General features: G+C 32.0%; 1 protein-coding gene across 2 annotated transcripts; it reads left to right on the forward strand.

Moving 5' to 3' along the window:
* Window positions 1-956: 956 nt before the first annotated feature.
* Window positions 957-26,155, forward strand: LOC127714860 (glycine receptor subunit alpha-1-like). 2 transcript variants are annotated; one of them, XM_052220893.1, is made up of 10 exons: window positions 957-1,164; window positions 5,799-5,921; window positions 9,920-9,961; window positions 10,182-10,246; window positions 10,951-11,018; window positions 15,361-15,587; window positions 20,021-20,103; window positions 20,423-20,554; window positions 21,176-21,567; window positions 24,228-26,155. In XM_052220893.1, the coding sequence occupies exons 2-10, from the start codon at window positions 5,821-5,823 to the stop codon at window positions 24,366-24,368; spliced, it is 1,251 nt and encodes a 416-aa protein (XP_052076853.1). In that variant the 5' UTR covers window positions 957-1,164; window positions 5,799-5,820; the 3' UTR covers window positions 24,369-26,155. The 2 variants fall into 2 exon arrangements, with proteins under 2 accessions (XP_052076853.1, XP_052076854.1); XM_052220894.1 differs by lacking the exon at window positions 21,176-21,567 and having other exon boundaries at window positions 24,228-24,360.
* The last annotated feature ends 450 nt before the right edge of the window (window positions 26,156-26,605 follow it).

Here is a 26,605-nt window from a genome sequence, read left to right on the forward strand (position 1 = left end):
TTTTGTATCTTTCGCCTCTTTTCAGACTATCCAGTTGTTTGTCACCTGTACAAATCAAAATGATATGAATTGCATGAAAAGCTACCGAACAGTACTTAATTGACTGCAATCGAATTGTCTAAACAGTCATGTTCAGTGTTCTCTTGTGGTAAATTGTGTACTGTGTAGACAATTCGATTGCAGTCAATTCAGTACTGTTCAATAGCTTTTCATACAATTCATATTATTTTGATTTGTACAGGTGACAAACAACTGGATAGTCTGAATATAAACTGAGCATATTTTAATTGGCTGCAAGCGAATTGTCGGAACATTACTGATTTTACCGCAGTGGATGTGTCTGCAAATTGACTGAAAGACTAAGAATGACGTAATAACTTATTGCTCAGTCTTTTAAGATTGTTCAGATCGAACTGACCGTTTCAGATAAAAACTGGTTTACTAGTATATTAGTATATGTGGAGCGATTGGATTAAGACGGGGAAAAAATTCACCGTGTAAATGAAAAACGTCATCAAAGAAACCAGGCTTATAATGTTATACGTCAGACATGCGTTTCGTCTTTAAAAGACTCACAAGTAAAACTAGAAAAAAAAGGCCAAATAAAGTACGAAGTTGAAGAGCATACATGAATAAACCATTTCTATAAAGTTTTGAGAAAGGCTAACAAGTATCACAAATTGATCGACAAAACTTAGAATTGAAACAAAGCGAGAAATATTTCGTATACAATAAAAGTAAAAGTACAAAGCCTGATTAAATAAGCACTAGCCTTTATTGAAAGGGAATTAATTTCATGTAAATGTAAACATCAGTGGTTTGTTGACAAAAGGAACCTTTAAATCTTCCTTTAAATAATGAATTCTGACAATGAATAATTCCTAAACCCAGATTTAAATGCATATTGAATAATTAAAAGTTTTAAAGTTATTACCACAAAGTAGTTTTAAATGAAACTATCATAACGTTTATGTAAACAAACAAGACATTCTACACAAATAGACGTTTCACGTATTGACTTATGTGAATTTTCTAATTGTAACTGATTTTTTCGAACGATATTTGAAATTGTTGTGAGCTTATATCCAGTCTGGATTATCCAAATATTGAAGTTATACTGTTAATATGACCATAATTTTATTCAAGGACTATACTCTTGGACAAGTAAGTTTGCTTTGAAATTCTTTCTAATGCATACTAATATATCAATATCTATTCTATGTATCGGTTTTTATTTTCAATTTGTTATTTTTTTAGCATTAGGAATAGTAAATAGAAATTTAATAGTTCAACCATCATTCTGGCGACGTAATTACTTTTAATGGATTATGCTTTTTAAGTCCTGGTCTAATTATAGATTTTCAGTAACATAACCTTTAATTACTGATTTCTGGCGAAAATACACATTTTTCTCACACGATCGCCAACGTTTTGTGCATTTGGCTCCTAAACTTTTGGTCTTGAGTGTATATAATGAAAGCGTAACACTACAACTTGTGTCACCTACTATAATCACTGTTTTACATAACACTTATGTTGCCTACTATCGTGTGTTGATCTGTCTTAAAAAAAGAAAAAAAAGAGATTTTGGATATAGACGACTGATAATACAGAAAATCTATGAAGACAGTTGGAGATCAAAAACTCTCTGAATTATCCTTAGCTTTTACTCTTGTGAATTAAAGAGACTACAAAAGATCATATCAAATTTATTGTTTTTAATAGACAAAACCCACTAAGATCCAAACAAAAACATCCACTGACGTGGTACTTGATACGAGACAGACACAAAACCATCTTTTTTTCTCGATATTCAACGTTTAAGAATACTCAATCGCACTCTAATCCCTCTTCACAAATTCAATTACATCAGTCAGTCAATTGAATAACTATAGGTAACGTTCAGTAAAACAAATCAGTAAAGAAAGCGGTTGGGCCAATTTCCCCTGAATTTATTTAACACAAAATTGAAAAAATCACTCAATCTTGACTAAGAATCACAGTAATGAAAATAATGATATTCTAACAACGTAATGTCTGATTTCTAAACATGTGACTATGTTTCGAATATCTAAAGATTGATAAAAAAAAATGCAGTTTTGGCAAATTTTGAGTATTTATCAGAAAACATTTATGAGAAAAAACAAACACAAAATATCGGATTTAAAGCTATGTATATGTATTTCCTTTCATATACAAAGCAATTTATTTAAGTAAGAACTGTCAGTTGATGCAAAAGTTTACAAAAACATTTTAAAATGACGAAATTGTCTTTAGCAGCTACATGTGGCGTTGGCTACCATTTCGATTTTATGGCAATACGTCAAATAAAAAAATCTTTTTAAACTATAAAACTATATTTATTTTCAGTACAGTTTCCAACTTTCTGATTTATCTCTGTAAATTTGCACTACCTCTATATAGTATCGGTTAAACAGAACATTCTTAAGTAGTAAAAATAAATCAATATTAAAGAATCATAGAGAGCTAGCAGTCTGGTGTAGTATCCACCATTTTGAGTAGTTTAGTTTCGATCATCTGATTTAAATCATGAAATATAATTTAAAATGATCATTAATTCAGTTTTTGATACCGATAACAATGGCCATGACGTGTGTTTAAACTGGACAAACTAAATGAGATTTAAATTGACTTTTGTATCAAGCAGTTTATGGGAAAGCAGTCACTTTGTTAAATAGAAAGTAATTGTTAACTATTTAAATACAATTACAAAGACACATTTTCAATTAATAGATTTTATGACACCGAGATTATGAATTATTATTTACAAGATCAAATCTGTATGCTAAATAGCTTATTTATTAAACATTAATTTCATGTACAGAATGTATACGTATTTATAGAACGATTAATAAAAGTAAAATATCTGAATGTAAAATCTAACAATGTACTCTGCCTTAACGTTTGCTCTCAGAGCTTTCCTGGTGATGTCAATATTAATGTGATTTCTGTTGATGTTTAAATAGTAACATCAGGCTAATTTTAACTTTCAAGTGACAAATTATTCTACTTTTTGTGGCTTATTTTGACATTGTACTATGTAACACACAAAAGAGTTAATTATATTATTTTTTTCCATGAAAGATAGCCAAAAATTCAATAGTGTAAAGACTCAAGTCAGGAGCCTCTGGCCTTTGTTAGTCTTGTATCATTTTTAATTTTAGTTTCTTGTGTATAATTTGGAGTTTAGTATGACGTCCATTATCACTGAACTAGTATACATATTTGTTTAGGGACCAGCTGAAGGACGTCTCCGGGTGCGGGAGTTTCTCGCTGCATTGTAGACCCATTGGTGGCCTTCGGCTGTTGTCTGCTCTATGGTCGGGTTGTTATCTCTTTGACACATTCCCCATTTCCATTCTCAATTTTATCGTTCCGTAAAAATAACAGATATACAGACATAAAACGATGGATAATAAAAGGTAAAAAAAGATGCGACAAAAAAAATTTCAAGTGAAATGCTTAACTCTTAAATGACACTCCTAGATTGAAAAAATCACACCTGAAAGACGCTCTTGACCAGCAATGATATACAAGTAATGGCCTGTTAATTTCAATGAAATCACCACAAAAAGCATACACATTGTTTCAAAGCTAATTTCTAAGTCTTGCTGGTTAATACAAGGATTGTCCTTTTGTCCTTGAGGGCATATGTGTTTCAATTGTTTGCTTCAAAATAGTATATTCCTTTTTTGATTTAAGTTTATCAATGTATGATATGATTAATTGTAAAAAAATTACAGTTAAATGATAACTTTCTTTCTTTTCACAGTTTCAACCATTAGTGGGTCGTATAAGTAATCAAAATTAAGAGAGCAAGGAAATTTATATGTGATTGAACATAAGGCAACGTTATCAAAAAGGCAGCCTCAAACAACGCCTACCTTCTGTGGCCGCGTATACCAAACTCAGTATGCTATATGTTACAATATCTTAAAGTATCTTCCGCTGTATACTTAGATTTGAAGATTTAATCAAAATTTAGTGATGGGGGACAATGTATGATCAGAATAGAAAACATTATCAAATGCTTTAAAAATTTGTTAAATTTATTGATAATCACATGGGAAGTTATACTAGTAGTGGGATCAGTATAGGTAACACATTTCAATTGTGATATTATTGTTATGGCATAAATATGTAGTGATTGACATTTTGACAAAAACAAACAGCAGTTTTATTTTCAAAATAGCTGATGAATTCAAAAATTCAAGAAAAGAAAACCAGCCCTACCTTAAAACATATATAATTCACACCGACATCAATATATGAATACGAATAAAAAGAGATGTGGAGAGAACGTCAATGAAACAGCAACCAAAAACGTCACAAATAACCTTAAGATGAATTTCTTCCTAATAAGTCAGTAATTATAGACAGTGATTGTCATAAAAATTAACCTTGAAATTCTAAGTACATTCGTTATACTAGTACACTCATCGTCGCTTGTAAAGGGTTAGGATCCAACCCCTCTTATCTTACAAAATTCTGGTTTAATATTCCAAAGGTAGAGAGGAGGGCCTCGGATTTCACCCTTTGCTATATCCAAAATTGTAGCTTAATTTGTCAAGGGTGGAGGTGCGGAAGTGGGATCGAAACCCTTGGCCATGTCACAAATCATTGCTTAATCTGCCAAGGGTGGATAGGAGGGGTCGGATCGTTACCCTTGGTTATGTCACAAATTATTGCTTACTCTGCAAAGGATTAAGAGGAGGGATGGGATCGTCACTCTTGGCCATGTCACAAATCATTGCTTCATCTGCCAAGGATGGAGAGAAGGGCTAGATCGTAAACTCTGCTGAGAATGGAGAGGAGAGGAGAGGTTCGTTACACTTGGCTAGCAAAATGGTATTCCCTTATTATCAACTGATAATTAACCAAAATACAAGTTGTTAATCAGTTTCCTGTTTTCATCCACTTAACAAAAGACGCCCTTTGACATGAATTTTATACTAGAAGATATCGACGAAATGTTTAATTAAGAATAAAACGTGATGTCATGCTCCATCTTTGTTTACGTTCTATAAAAACATTTAGAGTCAAAAGATTGGAATTTTTGAAAACTAAGTATATTTAGTAGTAAATACATGATGGCTACAACCAATTCAGTCCTATAATGGTTCTTGAGAGAGTTGCACATTATTTTTACTAAGGGATACACAAATTTCCTGATGATAGATCAAAGTAACAATAAAATATAGAACCAATGAAAATACACCTATGTTGGTAAATCAAGAAAAACTGTTGCTCTGTCATGAAATTCTATTAACCATGTTATTGGTAGTATACTTTTGAAGATCTTAATTAACTTTTTACTACTAAACAATGATCAATCACAACATACAATACCGACTACTGCTGCAGATTTATTATGGGAAATAAAAATGTTCTGAGTTCAACCTTTTGCACTACTTTCCTATTTCAAATAATTTTTTGCCACCAACATAATTTAAATAGAGTTCCGGTGCAACTCGATAATTATAAGAATCTAGAGTAGTATCCTGAAATGGGCGTTCTTTCGCTATATTTCGTGATCCCTTTATTGTCTGTATTGACCAACATATTGAAACATTGCAAATATATAAATATTTGAATACGATGTCAATTGGAGACGGGTTAAAAATTAACTTCATCGATATATCACTACATTAATTGATATTTATTCATTAACTTTATGTTTGTTTTTACAACAATGTCGTTGTACCGTCAAAAAAGGTCAAATTTGTAATTGCTGTTGACTGTACTATTGGAATATCATAAATGTTTTCTATTTGCAGGAATAACGTGACAAAGGCAGGAATGTTGTTCAAAATGGACATTTTACTAATAGCTTGTTTTCTCAATTGCCTGTGTGTCTGTCGATACGTCGTTATGGGATTGAATCAAACAGACTTTCAAAGGTAGGTTTGCCAGATTATATATGTCAGTATGGTTCAATTAAGAAATGAATCATTATGTTTCTTTTTGTAATTTTATTGGGGCGTAAAAGTGTTGACCGAAGCAGATTTTGCATGAAGCTCTCCATTCTAAAAATGTGTGCACGATTCAACACTTTTACACCCCAATAAAATTGAAAAAAAGCATTCATTTCTTATAATTTCATTTTAATGCTAATAAGACCATTAAAAAAAGATTAGTGATATCAAGTGTTTTTCTTTTATTTACTTGTGCATTTTTTTGTAGAAGCACGTGTCATCACGAATGTAACATTTCATTTTGATATGAAGATTAATTTTTGAATGACGCGCGATTGTTGTTAGCCAATCAAACTAAAGAATTCTCGTGAAACATATATGTAATGTAATTATGTTGTAGAAATAAATATACAAGTTTCAATACCTTAATCTACACTTTAAGAATATGGAATAACCGTTTCACAGATGATATCGGATATCTTATGTCGTAACTACAATACCCTTCCCTTTTCACGAATGTGACCTACCGAATTAGACTATTTACTGGATTTGTAATAACATAAGCAACACGACGGGTGCCACACGTGGAGCAGGATCTGCTTACCTTCCGGAGCGCCTGAGATCACCCCCAGTTTTTGGTGGAGATCGTGTTGCCTAGTCTTTAGTTTTCTATGTTGTGTCATCTGTACTATTATTTGTCTGTTTGTCTTTTTATTTTTGGCCATGGCGTTGTCAGTTTGTTTTCGATCTATGAGTTTGACTGTCCCTCTGGTATCTTTCGTCCCTTTTTTAAGATAAAATCAACGGTACTAATTTTACTGCACTAAATAGACATTTCGACGATTAATGTCTCTTATTATTGATGCTGGAGATCAAAATCCAAAACTTAAAAATAGAATAAAATCCAAAATTTGTTTACAATGTTGACAAAAATTCAGTAGATAATTGATGTGTATAGAGTTTGAAAACCAATGACTACACTTGTATTTTTGTTATCATTTACAAACAGAATTGCCTTGTAAACAATAAACAGTAACATATATTTAGCCTATTCTATAATGATAATTTATTTGATTTTTACTAACAACGAGGTTTCAACTCTCTCAGGCAAAGTTAACTATAGATGGTTTTGGTATCTTTTTTTGTAATATATCTAAAGTCCTTTACACATTTTTGAATTATAAAAGTTTTAACTCGGACTGTACTTTAATTTTAAATCCTCTGAATTCAGATATTTTTGAATACATGTTGAAAATATAATATATTACACCCCAGTTTTATTGTTATACATCCTAGTTTCTATTTCTGAAACAAGTGTAATTGAATAGATCTATTGTTATGAACAACAATGGATTTTGACCACAGGGTGTGACGAGCGGGGTTTCTGGAAACCCCTGCTTCTACATCTCGAAAACACAGTCCATTGTTATTCATAACAATAGAATTTTTTTTAATAGCATGAACATTAGAGATTACTAATAGTGTTCACTACAAGTTGTTTCAAGACATACTAAAAAACATATTTCAGGAAATTCCAATTGTGAAAAAATATTTAGCATCTATTTTGAATAAAAAAAAATCATTTAAATACTCTTTTGCTTGAAGATAGAATATTAATCCCATATGGCATGATCTTAAAGAACATACATCTAAAGAATTTTTATGTATACATTAAAAACATATAGTTTTCATTTGGACTAATTCTTAATCATAAAATAAATATTAATGTTTGGATTGTTGAAGACTAATGATGGCGCCCAGGCGCGGATCCAACCAGTTTTAAAAGGGAGTGCCAACCCAAGATAAAAAGGGGGGTTCCAGTCATATGTTTCCATTCTAAAGTATTGATCGTAAAAAAGGGGGTTCCAACTCCCGGAACTCCCCCCCCCCCTTTGGATGGCCCAAAAAAAGGGGGTCTGACATATGCAATCTGTATTTTTGCATGTTAAGCGTGTAAAATACATTTATGATCACCTTCATTAAACTGATACATGTAAGTATTTTGGGTTATAAGTATTGGCTTTATCTTTAGTCTCTTCTACCAAATCCAACGCCTGACTCAAAATGTCGTCCGTCTTATACCCGTCCATATTGACAACCGCATACAAGGAGCATGATGTATTTAATTTGTATTAAGAATGCACGATACAGTCAACTTTGACCTGCTGATCCATATTAGCACATGGATTTAACGGGAATATGCAAAACGGTAACTTTGACATTTGTAAAATCTACTCACTTGTCAAAGTTTGAATGAAGATCGTCAAAAAAGGGTAACAAGTGGGGTTTGATCTAAAAAACACTTTTTTTTTTATTAATCATGGTCTGATATTGTCAATGAAAATGCTATCCGTTCTTTTTCATTTAATATTCAATGTAAACAAATATAGGGTTTAGCATCGGGTGTAAGTTAGTTATACACTTCGGGATACGGCGTGTCTGGATAAGAAACCCCGACGGCCTCCGGCCGTCGGTGTTTCTTATTCAGACACACCTATCCCTCAGTGTATAACTATTATGGTTGTATAGCACCGACACAAAACAAATCCGACAATCAATATATGGTCATTAATTTTTGTTCACATTTTTATTCACCGGTGTTTATGGATATTTATCTGATTGAAAATCATACAAAAGTCTGCTATTAAAACTACATTCTTCAAAGAACTAAAACACTGAGATAATTAGAATACTCGACTGACAGGGGTTCCTGGCTTGAGACCGGCACATTAACATATGGCTTGTGAACTGAACAAGTTTTTGTAGTATTATGCTATTACTATAAGACAATAGAAGTTGATATGTTCCTATGGTTTCATTTCGTAATATGGTGTTCCCTAATATAATTTCCAGATTAAACAAATACTTCTGTCAATGCCTTAACAAGCCTATGCATCCTTTCAGATCTTTTAAATAACTAAAACTACTGTTTGTTATCTCCGTTGTTTTGTACAATTTTGCGTCATGCAACTATGGGGGACAGTTAAATAGTTTATTCTCTTACTTTTCTTCATTTCCATTGAAAGTACATAATACAACTTTAAATTGAAATAATGCAAATGTCATCGAATATTTGGGTTAGCTGATCAATCAATTTTCCAACCTGAATTTAAAAGTGCGGGGTATTTATCTCTTCAAGGACACTTTACTACAAATGATATCAATAAAAAACAAATATATGAAAAGGGATAACAATAAACTCTGAACCGACAGTCGTTAAAATTGAGATAAAGAGTTCATCTTATAATCTTAACATATATAAGGTTACAATTTTAAAAAAAACTAATCTTTGATGTCTTTTCTTTTATTAAGAACTTGGCATATACTAGTACATGCGATTTTGAGATGCATTTGATTCTATAAAAACCATTGTATACTCTTTGCCAACGATGAGAACTATACTCGTTACATGTCCGGTATGTAAACAACACTTTATCAATTTCGTACGTCCGTAGCGCTTTTCTGGAATTACTTTCATCAGGCACGTTCAAACCAAAATATTTGAAAGCCAGGGATGTATAAGACCAAAACACGTGAAGAGCTTTATGACAAAAAGGGGCCCAAAATAGCCAAATTCATCTAAGATCACTTTCCCTGAAAGATTGGGTGTCTTAGTTTCTTCATTATTTCCAAATCTATCAACGGATTTTTTTTTTTTTTTATAAATCATATCAGTCTCGAAGCACTCACGACGGAGTAGATGATACCCTTGCTGACTAATAGTCCACCAGCATTATGACTATCTTGTTAGTGAGAGGGTTGTATCTTGCTTTATATGCAAGTCAAATAGTCAATATTAGTATGACCAAGTAACTTTACAAAGTTATATTATCTAATATGAAAATATAAGCCATGATACGTCATTTGTAAAATTGTAGTTTCTGTTCTGTTCTGTTCCTGACTGTTATTTTATTTTATTTTTTCGTTCACAAAAATGTTTCAGATTTTTCACTTTTTAATTTTTCAATCTTTTTTTGTTACAGAGATAATACAACAAATGAGGCAGATAGTGATACAATGCTCAGGTACTTATAGTTTACCTCACTCAACTCGTACAAATTCTTTTTTAAGACTGTTCAAATCTCAGAAATGCCTTTGTACTATAGCGGTAATACAGTACGTAAATAATTACGGGTCGAACTTTAACTTAGATTTCTGCTTGTGTTTATATTACCTTTAAAATGTAGTAATAAACACTGGTCTAAATGAGGAATATGTTTTTATTTGTTCTCATTTATTTTACAGACAGAATATCATAGAGAAAATTTTATCGAAATATGACAAAAGATTTCCACCACTGTACAATAAAGGTTAGTTTTCACTATTTACTTTATGAAATAAAGTCTCCATTACAATTATTTATGTTCCATCTTTATGGTTAGAGCTTTGTGTATATTCCTCAGTTTGGTTTGTTTAACAAATAAGAACAACCCATCCGGAGCACGTGAGTTCATTCCCAGTTTTTGGGGCGATATGTGTTGCTAAATCCTTGTAGTTTTTATTGTTTTGTAGACTGTTGTTAGTTCTTTTTGCAATAATGTTGTCTAATTTTATTCGAATCTTAATTTTTTATTACCCCCTTAGTCCCCGTGATCATCATCCGCTCAATTGTCTGTGTTTCGGTACGTACATGATTTTAAACTATTTAGGTTTGAGCGTTTCTGATATCGGTAACTCCAAAAAAAAGCGCATCAGATGCACGAAATTATAAAGTGTTACTTTCATTTTATAACATACCTTTCTTAATTTCTCCTTTATGTATTTACAAATTATTCAGAAAAAAGATTACAACAGCCTGAGGCTAATTTGACGTTACATTGATTTGGCTATATTCTCTTAATGTCCCAATTGATTATATAGCTTCTCTGTAATTGAATCACGTCAACATTCTAGGCTTTGTTTATTTTTTTGGTTTGAGTGTTCCTGATAATAGATTCTTCTAAAAAAAATAGACAAAAATAAAAAGAAATTTTAACAAGAGTGAATTCAATATTTTTCATTTTATTGCTTTTAGCGCAACCAGTAGAAGTTAAAGTACAAATCTATGTTGTTGGAATCTTTGGAATCGATGAAGCGCAGATGGTATGTCATTTTGATATATTCACATGGTCGTGTTAATCTCTGAGATAAAATTTCAAAATTAAAAGCAGTTAAAATATTGGATTATTCTCAAGATAGTAATAAGCCTTTTACAATTGACTGCACCATAACATGGGAATGGATATCTTCAGGTTTCAATAATTATGCCAATAAATACCAATAAGCAAAATGCTTTGTCATCAGTTAAAAACTAGACTTACTTTTGTCAGAAATATTGCAACTGTCAGTATTTGGAAAACATAACAAACAATAGTTTTCGAATTGTTCTCATGATAATGAGAAAAAAAATATTACAACAGTTTTTGCGAAAATAATGTTCAAATCGAAATTAAACGATCAATAAAAGATCATCAACAAAAAACGAACATCACTGAAAGAATAGAAGCGTGATTTATTTCAATTGGTGAATGCATAATTAAAACGAAAACCACTAGGCAGCGATGATGATTAATCTCAAAAGCTGAACTAAGAGTTGTCTCATTGGCACTCATACCACATCTTCTTATATCTATAAACCGTGTGTTCTTAATTTTTCTTCCATAACTCAGCCAAAGATATGTGTAAATCGCTAAATCATTCACCATAATAAACATATTGTTTAACATAATAATACTCATTTAAGAGTGTAACACTTTTCTGATAATAATTTAAAATTATTTTTATTACGATTCGGGCTATAGAAATTCGCTTTTTTTTTGGAAGAAATTCCCAAAATGTGTATAAAAATTTAGGTAAACATTTCTTATTTATATACAAACATTCTTAAAGTTGGATATTAAACATTAGGAGGAATTGTTCACAGTAATGGGGTTCCTTCATTGTGAATGTTATTTTCAGCATTTAAAAAATTTACAAAAATTCTCAAAATCTTTAAACAAAAAAGTCTCCATAGATAACAGTCTTATAATTGTACGCCAGACGCGCGTTTCTTCATAATAAGACGCACTAGTAGCGCTCGATTCATAACAGTTTGAATGCAATATAAAATATGATGTTGAAGAGTATTAAAAACCAAAGTCCGAAAACTTATTACCAAATACGACTTAGGAAATCTATACCTCGGATAACCTTTAGTAAGTGTTTAGAATAATTTTGTAAATAGTAAATTTGCAGAATAAAAATGTATTAATAATTTTCATGTCAACAAAAAGGTACTGCTAGTTGCTGGACTGGTGAAACCGTAGGGGACGAAGCGTCCACCTGCAGTGACATTGACCAAAGCGAGGTGCACATTTTAACGTAAATTCAAACATTTTCAACAGGTTCAAAACTGCAGAAGAACTTGATGACACAAAACAGAGATTATCTGTTTCCCTACTCGATCTACCGATCTGCCACCTGCTACACCTGATTTTTCGTAGACAGGTTGTAATACATATCATGGTTTGTATTTTGAAAGGTCATATAAATGTCAATAGCATTAAATATGCATAAGGGAGTTCCTTATGGAATAGTAGTAAATACACGTGACAAAAACTGATGCAAACCTAGGGAAATAAACAGTTACCATGATAAGTTATGATGCAGGTGTTACCTAATGAGCTCCTACATGCTGTTAGATTTTACATATTTTTGTTTTACTTGTTACTTAGTTGCTCACCTCCAATTTCGGTCCAACTTTTATGATCCCATATATTAATTCGATATAGCTAAGCGTGATTTAAGAACAGTATGTCTGCAAAGAACTTGTCATTAAAATATATCTATTGAATCTTTTTAAACGTTTCTCACCCTCTAGTAAACAAACCCAAATCCTACTTTCAACCAGCAAATATTTAAGCTTCATGTGGGAGGTTATTGGTTAAAATCGTCTTCAATTTTAGTGTAAATTGAAAAAAAAAAAACTTTTACCCATTGGACATTCTGAAGAAAAAAAATATTTGAATGTTTACATCAAGTGAGATGCACATGTTCAAAGTTGTTTATTCAAAGATTCTCAATATAGGTTTAAAAATAGAAAAAAATAAATGAGTACCATCTATCGAAAAAGTAAATTAACAAAAATACCGAACTCCAAGGAAACTTCACAACGAAAAGTCCTTTATGAAATGGCAAAATCAAAAGCTCAAACATATCAAACGAATGGAAAACAAATATTCCTGACTTTGTACTGGCATTTCCTTATGTAGAAAATGGTGGATTAAACCTGGTTTTATAGCTAGCTGAACCTCTGACTTGTTTGACAAACCGGCACGATCCTTGCGATTTGAAAATGCTGCTTTAATCGACAAGCCAAAAAAACGCACGGACCAAAATGTATGGTTAGTGGAGGTTCGAAGTGGCGGCTGGGACTCTATGGAATAACCTTCCAGCAAGTCTTTGTAATGAAAAATCACTTGAGCTATTTGAAAAATGACTAAAGAGGCATTTATTCAAAGTTGCTGTAGTGAATCGCTTATAGTATAGACCTACATCTGTGATTGATTGTGTTTGACTGATGTTGATTCTCTACAATAATATTTAGTAGTTTTTAATTTGATTTGTTGTGTTTCTATATATTTGGATATAACTTTTTACTATGAGTCGTTGTCTTTCGGTAATATACTTTATGAATACCAAGTAGTAGCATTCAGCAAAGAAAAGAAAGATAAGTCTATGACTATTCAAGTCTTCGTAATGAACAATCCCTTAAAAAAGCTATTTAAAAAAAGGACCAGAGGCATTAATAATTTGTAGTTTAGATAATGATTTTAGTGATTTTTACTTATTCATTGATATTTTTTTGTATCCATTTTTTATCCAATTTGGTGAAGGTTTTTAGAGCCCGAAATTAGTATATCTGATTTGATTTTGTATGCTTTTAAATGTTTTTTTTTTTTACTTTGCAATTTCGTGTATGTAAGAATTTGTGTACATTTTTTTAACATGTAAAGCGCTTAGAGTGATTGTATTGTTATATAATGCGCTTTGAAAATGCCTTGTTATAATAATAATAATAATAATAATAGAATTCCATTTTATTGACAATAATGTGTGAGCAAAAAAACAGACATAATAGGCAAAAAATGTCAAGAAATGGGGTAGAGTAGTCAACATTGTGTAACAATCTTAATCTGAATATGTTGCTGAAAAAGGACCGAGTTTCAGCACATAGAGGATTTAAACACAAAGTGAGGAGAAGATGTTCATTGCATATTCAAACAATCTAGAAAGTTTGAGGCAATAGATTAAATGTATAGGATAAATTTATTATACATAGCAGGTTCTCTCTTTTCCCCACCCGCATTCTACAAGCCGGATTTAAACTTCATGCATCCTCGTCGCAAACGTGGCCTTTTCGCTGTTATCATTTTTTTAAACATAAAACAAATTATAAAGAAATGTTAATGTCTATTGATTTTAACAAATAAATATGATTTCATTATGATAGTGTTATTGCAAACAGAAATTTGTTTCATTAATTTATAGCCATTTGTTTAAAATTTCGCTTAAAATAAACATCATAAAAAAATTATGTTCTTCATGATATACATTACATTTCATATTATCAGTACAAATGACTTTTTTAATTAATTTACTATAATATATGAATTGTTCTCTTAATCGTCATTAAAATAAATAATTCATAAAGTCAATAAAAAAGCAATCACAATCCGTGAAAAAACAAACAATGTTGTTCCGGTAACTATATATTTCGCTACTTAGATAAATCATTTGATCTAATGCATTAAGGGAATTGGAGTAATTATATAAAATTTAGTACTATCAGTTTTTATTGAATTGAATAAGTTTGTAGTAATTTCTTTTTGGTCTTATAATAAAAAAGATTCTTTTCTTTTTGCTCCCTCCATGATGCCAAGAAAAGATATTTTTGTCGTAAGATACATAAAGCAAAGATGATGATATAAGTTAATTTATACATTTTTCGTCTTTTTAGCAAGACTGTTGTTCATATTTAATTCAGCTGAAACATTTGCCCTAAATTTTCAATGTCGATCAAATATATCAGACATATTTCAAAGCTCATCATAAACATTGCCGTCCTTAACTGACCAAACTACCTCATCATATTAATATATCAATAAAATAAAGATCGATTTTCAGGAAGGAACTAAATAATTTTGGTTCCAATAATATAAATCCTATTTGTTTTATTTAGTTTAAGTCGAAATAACTGAAGATATATTACAAAATTCAAATGTTGCCATACCGAAGTATTCATTATCATGATAACATTAACGGTAATAATTTGTCTGCACCACATGCTCATTTAGTCAATAAATGTCTCTATATAACCCTCGTCTTAGGAAAACGAAGAAGTGAACGACATTTCTTTTATGGTAGCTAAAATATAGACGAATTGTCTTTAATTTGTACTTCATAGAAATATTCCATGAGTATGTACCTGCGACAACAATGGACTGATTCTAGGCTGAAATATGACGCACCAGAGGATTTTACTAAGATAGAATTGGACAATGAAATCAAAAAGGAAATCTGGGTACCAGACTTATCTTTTATGACAGATATGGATACCAAAGTTCATCAAGTAACACTACCTAATAAAATGATGTTTTTATATCCTGATGGATTTGTGTCATACAGTACGAGGTAATTACTGAAAAATAATTCACTGCAAATACTAATAAATTCATTCACAGATGTAGCGTGAACGACTTTAAGCAAAGAAATCCGCTCAAACTGGTGCTAGAACCGTCAGTGAGATGGGAATTTTTGTTCTTAGTTAAAACTTCAGTGACATTGAGATGGCGAATAGAAAAAAGAGCATGTGCGTGAAGTGATTTTGTATTAGTAATTGATACACCATATCCTTTTTATAATCATATTAGCAGAGTTTGTCTCTCGTGTTTTGTGGAGAATATAAAAAATAGCTTGTCTTGGTGTGTATGCTTTTTATATTTTTACAGTAATGTTTTATTTGTTCTTGAGATAATTTCTCTTATGTACGCTACTTCATTTTCTCGCTTTCATCCTGCTTTAGATTGTTTAACTTTTATACCATCCACCCGATATTTTTGCCCTATTCATATATAACGCCAAGTCAATTTATCTAACATATATCTTGATCTGTCCAGTTGTTGTCTTAATGTTTGTATTCTCTCTGTGCTTTAAAGATGAAATAACACTTTATAAATATTATTCTTCCTTAGCACTTTTCTGGATTTCCCTTTATCAGGAACCCAGAAGCCCAAAATTTGAAAGACAAAAATGTATAAGCACCGAAACACGTGAAGTGTTAGTTGACCAGAAGGGACATAAAAATTATCGCTAAATCCATTTAAGGTCAACTATGCCTGAGGGTTGGAGCCTTAATTAGTTTCTTCATAAATCCTTAATAACCAACGGATTATTTAATAAATGATGTCAGTACTGTGAGATTGTCGCGCAAGTATTTGTAAGATTTCTTTGCCAGATGTAATTTATAATTTCGTTGCAGTCAGTTTCGTTGTATTAACCATTTTGTTACCAAGTTGGTAGTGAAAAACGTCAAAAATTGACGTTTTACGGACTAAAACGAGATGGCGTTACGCTTATTTCGATGTGTAGTGGTATTTTTGGACCTAGAACAGTACTTTGAATGATGTATATCGTAAAAACGAAGTCGGTGACCCTATCATTATTTTACATCAGTAAAACGAATATGTTGAACAAAGCTTTATGCAAGTTTTTACAAAAAATCTGTGATATAGTCCATTTTCTGTAACTTGGCCTTAAGTTAAAAATTCTATAAATGGAAATGATATATTGTAATGAATATTTATTCGAATCTTGGTGTCACTTATTAATGAATATGTTCCGGACCATATGAATATTAGGACCATACGCTTATGGTCCAGGTTATTAATAAAGGCAACAGTAGTATATTGCCGTTCAATAGTCATTATTCGATTAAGCAAAACAAATCCGGGTAACAAACTAAAACCGAGGGAAACATATCAACTATAAGAGGAAAACAACGAAACAACAGAAACACTGAACTACAACAAAAGCAACGCCAACATAGAGACGGACTGTAGATAACAACTGCCATATTCCTGACTTGGTACAGGACATTTTAAGAAAACATGGAGGGTTGAACCTGGCTTAATGGCTAGCCAAACCTCCCGCTTATAATGCAATGTAAAAAATATCGCTAAAATGACAACACTACAGGACAGGACACGAATACAGTAACAAACGCAAGAACACTCAGCACAGAGAAATTCATAAATGAATAATATAATAGTACATTACAGCATGTAAACCGCAGAATAACAACGGACACCTCTCTTGAATTTACGACAGCACACAAGGACACCACAAACGAAATATAAACTGCGCGTCAAATGAATGGATCAACGTAACACTATTTAAACGATGAAAGTTGATCAGTTAACCTCCAATGTGTCATAAATTAAGAATTTCTAAAAATGAAATTATGACTTATTCAATGTATAGTAATCATTGTTATGTGATTTATGAAATAAAGTACATTTTACTCACAAGTTATAATTATAGTACACGCATTTTACATGTAAATATCTACATGAAGCCAACTGGTTTACACAATGGCACTTGGGGCCTTCAACCTTCTTTTCTTCGTTTTCCCTTTATGTTGTTGTAGTTTAATCATATTAGCAGAGTTTGTCTCTCGTGTTTTGTGGAGAATATAAAAAATAGCTTGTCTTGGTGTGTATGCTTTTTATATTTTTACAGTAATGTTTTATTTGTTCTTGAGATAATTTCTCTTATGTACGCTACTTCATTTTCTCGCTTTCATCCTGCTTTAGATTGTTTAACTTTTATACCATCCACCCGATATTTTTGCCATATTCATATACAACGCCAAGTCAAGTTATCTAACATATATCTTGATGTGTCCAGTTGTTGTCTTAATGTTTGTATTCTCTCTGTGCTTTAAAGATGAAATAACACTTTATAAACATTATTCTTCCTTAGCACTTTTCTGGATTTCCCTTCATCAGGAACCCAGAAGCCCAAAATTTGAAAGACAAAAATGTATAAGCACCGAAACACGTGAAGTGCTAGTTGACCAAAAGGGACATAAAAATTATCGCTAAATCCATTTAAGGTCACCTATGCCTGAGGGTTGGAGCCTTAATTAGTTTCTTCATAAATCCTTAATAACCAACGGATTATTTAATAAATGATGTCAGTACTGTGAGATTGTCGCGCAAGTATTTGTAAGATTTCTTTGCCAGATGTTATTTATAATTTCGTTGCAGTCAGTTTCGTTGTTTTAACCATTTTGTTACCAAGTTGGTAGTGAAAAACGTCAAAAATTGACGTTTTACGGACTAAAACGAGATGGCGTTACGCTTATTTCGATGTGTAGTGGTATTTTTGGACCTAGAACAGTACTTTGAATGATGTATATCGTAAAAACGAAGTCGGTGACCCTATCATTATTTTACATCAGTAAAACGAATATGTTGAACAAAGCTTTATGCAAGTTTTTACAAAAAATCTGTGATATAGTCCATTTTCTGTAACTTGGCCTTAAGTTAAAAATTCTAGAAATGGAAATGATATATTGTAATGAATATTTATTCGAATCTTGGTGTCACTTATTAATGAATATGTTCCGGACCATATGAATATTAGGACCATACGCTTATGGTCCAGGTTATTAATAAAGGCAACAGTAGTATATTGCTGTTCAATAGTCATTATTCGATTAAGCAAAACAAATCCGGGTAACAAACTAAAACCGAGGGAAACACATCAACTATAAGAGGAAAACAACGAAACAACAGAAACACTGAACTACAACAAAAGCAACGCCAACATAGAGACGGACTGTAGATAACAACTGCCATATTCCTGACTTGGTACAGGACATTTTAAGAAAACATGGAGGGTTCAACCTGGCTTAATGGCTAGCCAAACCTCCCGCTTATAATGCAATGTAAAAAATATCGCTAAAATGACAACACTACAGGACAGGACACGAATACAGTAACAAACGCAAGAACACTCAGCACAGAGAAATTCATAAATGAATAATATAATAGTACATTACAGCATGTAAACCGCAGAATAACAACGGACACCTCTCTTGAATTTACGACAGCACACAAGGACACCACAAACGAAATATAAACTGCGCGTCAAATGAATGGATCAACGTAACACTATTAAAACGATGAAAGTTGATCAGTTAACCTCCAATGTGTCATAAATTAAGAATTTCTAAAAATGAAATTATGACTTATTCAATGTATAGTAATCATTGTTATGTGATTTATGAAATAAAGTACATTTTACTCACAAGTTATAATTATAGTACACGCATTTTACATGTAAATATCTACATGAAGCCAACTGGTTTACACAATGGCACTTGGGGCCTTCAACCTTCTTTTCTTCGTTTTCCCTTTATGTTGTTGTAGTTTTTAGTAACTTAAAATTTCTGGAAATATTTTAAAATATAGTTATTAAATGTTTTCGTGCTCCTATTTATACGATCTTACAATAATTGTAGTTAATACGTGCTGTCCCTCTATTCGTATGTTGGAAATAAGAATAGAGGGCAGCACGTAAAACTACTATAATTGGTATATCGTATGAAAATGAGCAAGAACACGTCCATTAGTTGAAATAAGTAGAAATTAGAAGAAAAAAATCACAAAAAAATATAATCTAAACACCGAGGGAAAAAATCATGCCTCAAACGCTTGTGGTTTCAACTACGGACGAAAATGTCGACAGAATAAAGGCGCTTTAAGTTGACTCTAGCGAAGGCGAGATAGCAGATACACCAAAATACAGCCAAAATGTCAAAGATAAAGGTTTTCCGATAGTAATTTGTTCCGATTCTGGTTTGGAGAAAGAGCTGTGTGTTCATGCGAAGGAATGTAGAATTTATTCTAAAACACCTATATTGTATATGGTCTAAATACATATACCGTCTATACTTATATGGTCTTAACCATATACTCATATGGTCTGGAAAAAATATATAATAGCGTGTTTTAAAATACAATTCATACCACAATAAGATGAGATCTTTTTACTTTCAGAGTTACTGGAACATTTACTTGTTTTATGCAGTTACATAATTTTCCATTTGATGACCAATCTTGTGTTTACGAGATGGAAAGCTGTAAGTTCTATCAAGATAAGGTCATAGTTAATAACCTTTGTTTTTTTTCTTCAAGTTTTAACGTTGTACCACTTTAATCTATGCTTCAATAACATGTCTACTACGCTATCCATCTAAGATATTACTTCTGCACGTCTGCTCAATGTTATTTATTTTGCCTTACATAAATCTGTGTCATAGTTCATACCTAAAATAATAAACTCACTGATTTCAACGGACCTACAAATAGTATAGGATTGTCATCCGTACTGTATTTATTATTTCAATATACGGTTAATCTACCATAACATTAACCCTGACATGTTTGTTGTCTTTCCAGATGGATTCACAGCTGCGACTGTATCTTTTAGATGGGATGAACCAGCAATGTCTTTTAAAGATGGCATTGTTCATAGTCAGTTTGAAATAGGGGATCCTGAATCATATCTGTGTGACAGGGAGTATCCTTCAGGTATACAACACGTCTTAATTAATGATATTTATGTAAAAGATAGTTTAGTACATATTTAAGAACACACCAGCAACAAAACAATCTACCGAACACTTTTTAGATTTGACTGGCATTGCAAAAATCAACAGTTGGTTAAGAAACTTGAAGCTATACTAGTAATTTACAAAGAATAGCAGGTTGTATATCAAGTCAAAATCATAAAACATTGATAAAAGTTAGTTTTCTGTGTCAATCAGAGATCCATTTCATATTTTTAGAGGTGCATCCATGCCCTTAAACATCAATTGATTGTTCCCTTTAAACAAAATTTATTCTAAATTGAGGAATATATCTCCCTCGTGTAAAGTTTTGATTTTTTGTCCGGATTTAGCTATACATTAGGTCCTTTTTAGTTTGATCAGCTCGTCAACGTTTCCGTCAGACTTTCGATTTTTAAATATTTCGGCACGAGCATCACTGAAGAGACATTAATTATCGAAATGCGCATCTGGTGCAGTAAAATCAGTACCGTTTATGCTATTATGAATATGTGTTTTTAAAATAAAACAATGAATGTGCACAATATCCATTTATATCTAAGAACAAAATGGCATTTTTACCATATGAAGTTTTCTTTTATAGGAAATTATACTTGTATTGGTTTGACATTACCTTTAAAAAGACGATATGGTTTCTATATCATACAAGTGTTTGCACCATCGATGTTGATTGTCGTGCTTTCATGGGTATCTTTCTGGCTTAATATAGACGCAGCACCAGCAAGAGTGTCTCTAGGAATATTGACAGTGCTGACAATATCAACGAATGGTAATCTAAGTGTTGGTATGTCGCAACAAGTTTCTTACATCAGGGCTATAGACATTTGGAATTCCGTTTGCTTGTTCTTGGTGTTTGGTGCAATGGTGGAATATGCATACGTTTGTGTTATTGCAAGGGTTCAACAAAGACGTAAACGTGAGCGTCTCCATTCAAATATTTCATTAAATGTTTTAGCGGATATTGAAAATGGCAAAGTAAGTTTCATTCTTTATGACGCATTTTGAAGAGTTAATCAAATTTGATAACACACCTACATCAAAATGTCAATTTATAATTCTGATGTGGTCAATATCCACTGTGAAAAATATTTGATATGTATAATAAAGTTAATACATATGAATATCGCAATCAATAGTCATCCAATTCGGTGCTACAACAGATGGGAATAAGATATATATATATATAAATAAGTCCGTCTTAAAAAAGTGACTCTACGACAGATCCATCCATTGGATCACCTATGAAGGTGATACACAGCTGAAAACACATAATTACTCTAAATATCAGCACAACAATGTTAAATCAGCAAAGTTTTGTTCTTCCCTCGCCGGGATTCGAACTCATGCTATTGGAATATTGTGACAACACCGCCTGCACTGTGTCCAGCGATCTAGACCACTCGGCCACCTAGACTGAACATTGTTGTGCTGATATTTAGAGTAATTATGTATATATATATATATATATATATATATATACAAGTCTTAATTGAAAACAACGTTCAAACCTATGATTGCGTTGGATATAAACCGCAATTTTTATACGTATGCATGCAAAACAAATTTCTTTGTAGAGGGGTCTAAATACAGCACAAACAACATTTTCCAAAAGACCAAATGAGTGAAAAAGTATAGTTTAACAAAACGCATTTGACAAGCAGGTCGAACAACTGATGTTCTTAAACCCTGCTGACTGCCATTGGCGATTGCCAAATAAACGGATCACAAGATGTAACAAAATAGATCTTACAACTAATCTATTACCAAACAGAAAACAATAAACTTGCGGAAAAGATGGTATACCTCAAACATGAGGTGCAAAAATTAAATTTGTACACCATATCCGGATTTCGACAATTAATGTCTCTTCAGTGATGTTAGGAATCGAAACGGTATTTGGAAGGCCATATAATTTACCTCAATTTAGGATAGACTCTTGAATTTTGAAAGAGTCAAAATAGGATGAACGGATCATATAAACCCGAAGGCAAATATAATACAAGCCCAAACGAAAAAATATAAACAAGTCTAAATTGAAAACAACGTTCAAACCTATGATTGCGTTGGATAAAAACCGCAATTTTATACGTGTGCATGCAAAACAAATTTCTTGGTAGAGGGGTCTAAATACAGCACAAACAACATTTTCCAAAAGACCAAATGAGTGAAAAAGTATATTTTAACAAAACGCATTTGACAAGGAGGTCGAACAACTGATGTTCTTAAACCCTGCTGACTGCCATTTGTGATTGCCAAATAAACGGATCACAAGATGTAACAAAATATATATATATGAGTCACTCATTTTCCCTACCATCACTCATTTTCCTGACATCATCTGTTTCCAGTTTCTCCGGCTTCCTTACTTGACTCTTACAGTTTTAAGGATTCTTTTGGAATTTTTTGAATTTTAGTTTAAATACCAGGGTTCTTTTCATTTGGTAGGGATGTACAAGTACGCATCCACGTCCAATTATTTAACCTTAGCCCAAATTTACTATTATTTTTTTCTTTTCATTATAAAACTGCTATTTATTTGGGATGATAAATACGCAGCCTCTGTTTGACATATTTTACCAGCTTATATCGATCAGTGCTGTTTTTTTGGGATTGTATTTACACGCAGTTGTTGTAACATCTTAACTGACCTCATTTTGGAATTTTAGAGTTGTGCCAGTTCATATCTCTAATTACTATTTTCATTTAAGCCATGTCTTTGAGTCGTTTTTTGGAAATTTAAAAAATTTATTAGCGTCTCTACATATGATGTTCGGGTGAAACTGTTTCACTTTTTTTATTGGATAGAAGTCAAGATTGCTATAGTTTAATAATCAGAATAGATTGATCTGATTCATTTTACATCGTGCTCATACTGATGAAGGATATCTGTTATCCGAAATATTTATACATGTAGTTACATTTGTTCGTTTATTGTCATTTTTTGGTGATGTTGTACCCTTTTAGACTTGTTATATATTATATTTTGTAGTGTATTGTATCATATCTATATGATCCATCGCCCCGTAAGATTTATCGTTGGCTATTATTCAGTCATTTTATATATATATATATATATATATATATAATTTAATCTATTATTCAGAAGAGTGACATGTAAGCAAACTCAACCTGCTAGAACATAATAATGTTGTATTCATACTAATAATAATAAGAAGATGTGGTATGAGTGACAATAAAACAACTCTCCATCCAAGTCACAATTTGTAAAAGTAAACCATTATAGATCAAAGTACGGCCTTCAACACAGAGCCTTGGCTAACATCGAACAGCAAGCTATAAAAGGCCCCAAAAATTACTAGTGTAAAACCATTCAAACAGGAAAACCAAAGGTCTAATCTATATAAAAAACGATAAACGAGAAACACTTAAGAACCACATCAACAAACGACAACCACTGAACATCAGGCTCCTGACTTATGACAGGTGCAAACAAATGCAGCGGGTTTGAACATTTTATCTGGCGCCAACCTTCACCCTTACCTGAGACAGTGGTGTAACAATACGACATAAAAGGACACACTATAAAACATTTAAGTGAAAAATTGGAAGATTTCAAACAATTATTGAAAGAAATGAATTCATATTTACTGTACTAAAAAATGTTTTATTTTTAGATAACAGAAAAAGTTGACGAGCAACATCAAATAGAAAAAGACAGGGAGAACGCAAGGAAGATAGACAAAATTGCTAGAATTGCTTTTCCTTTAGCTTTTGTAGTTTTTAATGTTATCTATTGGGTTTATTATATGAGCTAAATTCTTTGAAGATAATATCAGTTAATAAGCCAATCTAATTAAAATATAGAACTCGGATTTATAACGAAATCCGAGTTCTATATTTTAATCAGGTTGTTAATAAGCGTATCCTGTGATATTTTGACTGACACTTTTCAGTTTGAACAAGTGGATTGTATCAGTCACATCTGGATTACTGAATGTATCGCCATCATAATAGTCTTGCACTTTTTATTGTCACTCATCAAATCAAATGCTGTGTAAGACTTGTTTGTGCATGATAGACGTATGGGGAAAAGAAGATCACTTGTACATTACATATGTGTAATTAATTCTTACTCCGATTCTAACAACGAGCTCTCTGTTTCATTCGATGAGAGCAATCACATATTAAACCGTATACTGACGCTTTTATTGTCACTCATCTTTTCACACGCTGTGATGAGTTCAACTTGTTATCCATGTATGATAGACGTGATGGACCGTTGGTTGATAACGTATAACGTTTGATTTTGTAACTTTTTATGGACCTCCCCTTTTTGAATTTACCTTTGAGTTCGGTAATTTTGTTAATCCTTTTATACTGCTACATATACTGATGTTGTATAAATACCTTAAAGGCAAACACTCTTACTATTGTGAGGTTAGGTTCAAGTCAAAAGCTGCATGATTGTATACTTTTTCCTTTCAAACATGTTATTAGCAATTAGAACCTTATACTTTTTTATATGGCGACATCATGTACGTCAGGAGGCAGTTTGAGAGGTATTATTTTGAAAAGTGTCTTATTGGTAATAATCTGCTTGAAACGGTAAAATATGTCAATGATTTGGAAGACTTGCATATTCTAAATTTCTCAACGTTGTCTCTCGGGGTATATATGGGCTCATTAATCAAAACTTGTATTGGGGCTCAGCTTGTCCTTTGCCGGCTTACCGTTGAAATCTCTTTCATGACCCCATATATTCATGCAGACCCGCATTCCACCTGTAAGTCACTCCATAGTTTATAACATAAACACCGTTCGTATTTTCTTGACGTTTCGCTGCCGGTCTAGCTGTTTCAAATGTATATATTTGTTAGGTATAGTGGCATTGGTAAATATACAAATGTTATAATACTAATGACGCCAATTGACGAGAAATGAAAGTTGGAATGAATTAATACTAAACTTTGTATTTTTAACGGATGCTTAGAGGAATGAGAAGAACTCCGTTGATTTTTAAATAAATACCTCAAAGGTCAAGGTCATAGCATGGATGTAGTACATTGTACTTCCATTGTCACTAAAACTCGAATGCAATGTGTGCAGAAAAGTGGTTTCCGTATGCTAAATTAGATATTCTTTAATTACATTTGACCATATATTCAAGTAAGGTTTCAATCCCATATGCAGTATTTGACATAGCATCTGGAGACCATTTTGCAGCAAAAATTTTGTATTTAGAAATTTTGACCTTGACCTTTTAAGTATTAGCTATTGACCTCGACACCATTAGGTATTTTCCTATCATTGTATGTGACCATATATACAAGTAAGGTTCCAATCCAATTTCAAGTATTTGAGTTAGCATCCGAAAACAAAACTAACCGACGGACTTAGGGACGGGATACCAATAGAAGTCACAAGAAATGAATGAATGAATTGATAAATGGACAAATACATGAATAAAAAATATCTGACAACTAAATAAAACGGTTATAGTTTTTTTTATATATATATATTTACTATTGAGTTATATTATGTAAATATAGGTGAAAATCAACTTGTGCCATATTTTACAGAATAACAATAAAATCGCAATGTATCTTTGTGTGCTCATTTAAAGCCTTCCTTGCTGTCTGTGTATAAAAGCAGTTTAAATTTGTTTATATACTGTCAGTTATTCATGTGTGATGTAAATTTTTTTTTGATAAACCGTGCAATCAATAGTAAAATTATACGTAGATGTTGCGATATATTTGTAATACCTATTTTAGCTGATTGACTTTTTTTCAAATTTCAGTCTTGAAATCATACCAAGGTTCATGCCGGGGGAAAATGAAATGTTTTAGATTCTGATTATCAAAGTAACGAGTAGTTCTATTTCCAATGATGGGCATGTTGACTGAAAATTGTCAGGCCCTTTATTACACCATTCCTCTACAAATTTTAAAGACAGTTTAATGAGACGGTTATATCACACCAAACTCCGATACCATTTTAGTACCAACAAATCAACTTGGCACAAAATTGAAACATTCAGTCAAGAATTTTT

The sequence above is a fragment of the Mytilus californianus genome, unplaced genomic scaffold (genome assembly GCF_021869535.1).
Source record: "Mytilus californianus isolate M0D057914Y unplaced genomic scaffold, xbMytCali1.0.p SCAF_9, whole genome shotgun sequence".
Lineage (NCBI taxonomy): Eukaryota > Metazoa > Mollusca > Bivalvia > Mytilida > Mytilidae > Mytilus > Mytilus californianus.